The sequence below is a fragment of the Momordica charantia genome (genome assembly GCF_013281855.1).
Source record: "Momordica charantia cultivar OHB3-1 chromosome 5 unlocalized genomic scaffold, Mcharantia_2.0 BLBB01000005.1, whole genome shotgun sequence".
NCBI classification, from domain to species: Eukaryota; Viridiplantae; Streptophyta; class Magnoliopsida; order Cucurbitales; family Cucurbitaceae; genus Momordica; species Momordica charantia.
The window spans coordinates 9932399-9934409 of record NW_028275163.1 but is presented as its reverse complement, the minus strand read 5'-3'; the positions used below and the strand labels follow the sequence as shown (position 1 = coordinate 9934409).

At 41.0% G+C, this 2011-nt stretch overlaps 1 protein-coding gene across 1 annotated transcript; it reads left to right on the top strand.

Annotated features, from left to right (window-relative positions):
* The first annotated feature begins 514 nt into the window (after positions 1–514).
* LOC148211271 (uncharacterized) lies at positions 515–1646 on the top strand. The gene has a single exon (XM_088124251.1). The coding sequence runs from the start codon at positions 731–733 to the stop codon at positions 1487–1489; it is 759 nt and encodes a 252-aa protein (XP_087980377.1). The 5' UTR covers positions 515–730; the 3' UTR covers positions 1490–1646.
* Positions 1647–2011: the final 365 nt, after the last annotated feature.

Sequence of the window (2011 nt, the reverse complement as noted above, 5' to 3'; positions counted from 1 at the left end):
CAGTTTGTTTAATTAATTAAAAATAATTGATAACGTAAGATTCAAAAAAAGAAAAATAAAATAAAAAACATGATCTAATGATTTAATATTTGTACTCTCACCAAAGTAACATTGAATTGATTTGTAATGATTTAGTTACCCTAAATTAAAATTGTAACAATTTAATCGAAAAATACTTTTAAAATTAAGTGTCGACTTTTATTCTATAACAATATGATCTTTCTAATTTAGAAATATAGTTCGTCCCCCATTGATTTATCAATCTCTATATATAAGAATCTTACCATTAATATTCACGTAGGATCATAAATCGTTTCAAAACTTTAATTACAAGGACTAAATTGTTACATTTAAAATTACAGAGACCAAAAAATGTTTTTTATAAAAAAAAAAAAAAAAGTAAAAAGAAGAATGGTTGATTAGGCCGCATTTGGTGTACTACAGATCATTCATAAGACATCAAGCAATAGCAAAGCAGCAACAACAACAATTGTGAGTCAAAGAAGCAGTCAAAGTGTGTCTTTTTTTATAAAGCAAACAGCTAAACAACAAATCCCATTCCCAACAACTACTGTTACTTTCTCCGATTACCATTAACATTCAAAAGAGAGAGAAAAAAAGTTTTACCCGGGTCTCACGCCTCTTTCTTCTCCTCCCAATACCAATTCTGAATTTCCCTTTATAATAATTTCCCCTTCCCATTCCCATTTTCAAATTTGAAACCAGCACGATGAAAACCAGAGGGGTGGTGAGTGTCCAGAACATGATCTCCTGGTCCTGTTTCCAGCTGCTGAAGAACGCCATCCCCTGCGTGGATCTGCACCCCCCCGAGCCCATCCCCAAGCCCAAGCCCAACATCAAGCTCATCCACTGCGACGGCCTCGTCAGCATCTACCACCGCCCCGTCCACGTCTCCGACCTCATGCTTCAATTCCCCGACCATCTCCTTTGTCGCTCCGATTCGTTTTACATCGGGCAGAAGATCCCCCCTCTTCCCGAGTACGAGCTGCTGCAGCTCGGCCACAAGTACTTCCTCCTCCCCAAGCCCTTCTTCCACTCCCCCCTCTCCTTCGTCACCATTGCCTCCTTCTTCTCCCCGTCCAACGTCGACGGCCGCTTCCTCAACAGCGCCGCCGCCTGCCACCGCCCCTTCGACATCCAGAGAACGCCCTCCGGCTGCCTCCGCATCCGCGTCTCCGACGAGTTCATTTCACGCCTCCTCCAACCGGCCCCCAAAATCCAACACTCCTCCGAACTCACCGGAATATGCAACACGCCGCAATTGGCCAAGGATTACACGCAGCTCGTCAGAAGGCCGCAATGGAAGCCCAAGTTGGAGACCATTACAGAGACCCGCAACAAACACTTGCTTTCCCCATTTGGGGTCAAGAAGAGGAAGCCGTCTCATTCCAAGCCTCCGCCGCCGCCGCCGCCGCCGCCGCCCTCTCCGCCGCTCCGCCCCAAGATCCGGATCAAATCCAAGGCTTGACTTCTCGTTTCCTTATTGTAATGTAGTTCAGTTGTAGAGGATTCGAAACCAATTACTTCTATACTTGCACAGATATGATCATATTGTGATGAGATTTTTTTCTCATGGACATCAATTTTGATAATTCCACACTTGAGTTTTTTCTTCTTTTTTTTAATTTAATTTAATTTCTTCTTTTGGGGTGGGGCTTTCGTGTTCATCATTCTACAGTACATGCAAACTTTGAATCTGTGTAAAGGACAAAGTCTTGTTGATGGGGTTTGAATAAATGTTTGTCCCATTTCTGACCGTTGAAACTTCTTTTTTTTTTTTCCTTTTTCTTTTTTCTCGAGTCTTATTTCATAAGATTAAGGGGGCTAATAATAATATTATTAAGAAACAAAAGCCCACATTATTATTCTTTTAATTGGATTGACCCTGTCCTTTCCTCCTGATGGATTTAAGCTCTTAACAATATATTTGTAATATATGGTCAAACAATAACTTTTTTGACTAGCCGACTAATTACTAAAATATAGTAAT

Excerpts from the sequence above, each read along its gene's own strand:
- LOC148211271 (XM_088124251.1), top strand. The coding sequence starts at position 731 with ATGAAAACCAGAGGGGTGGTGAGTGTCCAGAACATGATCTCCTGGTCC.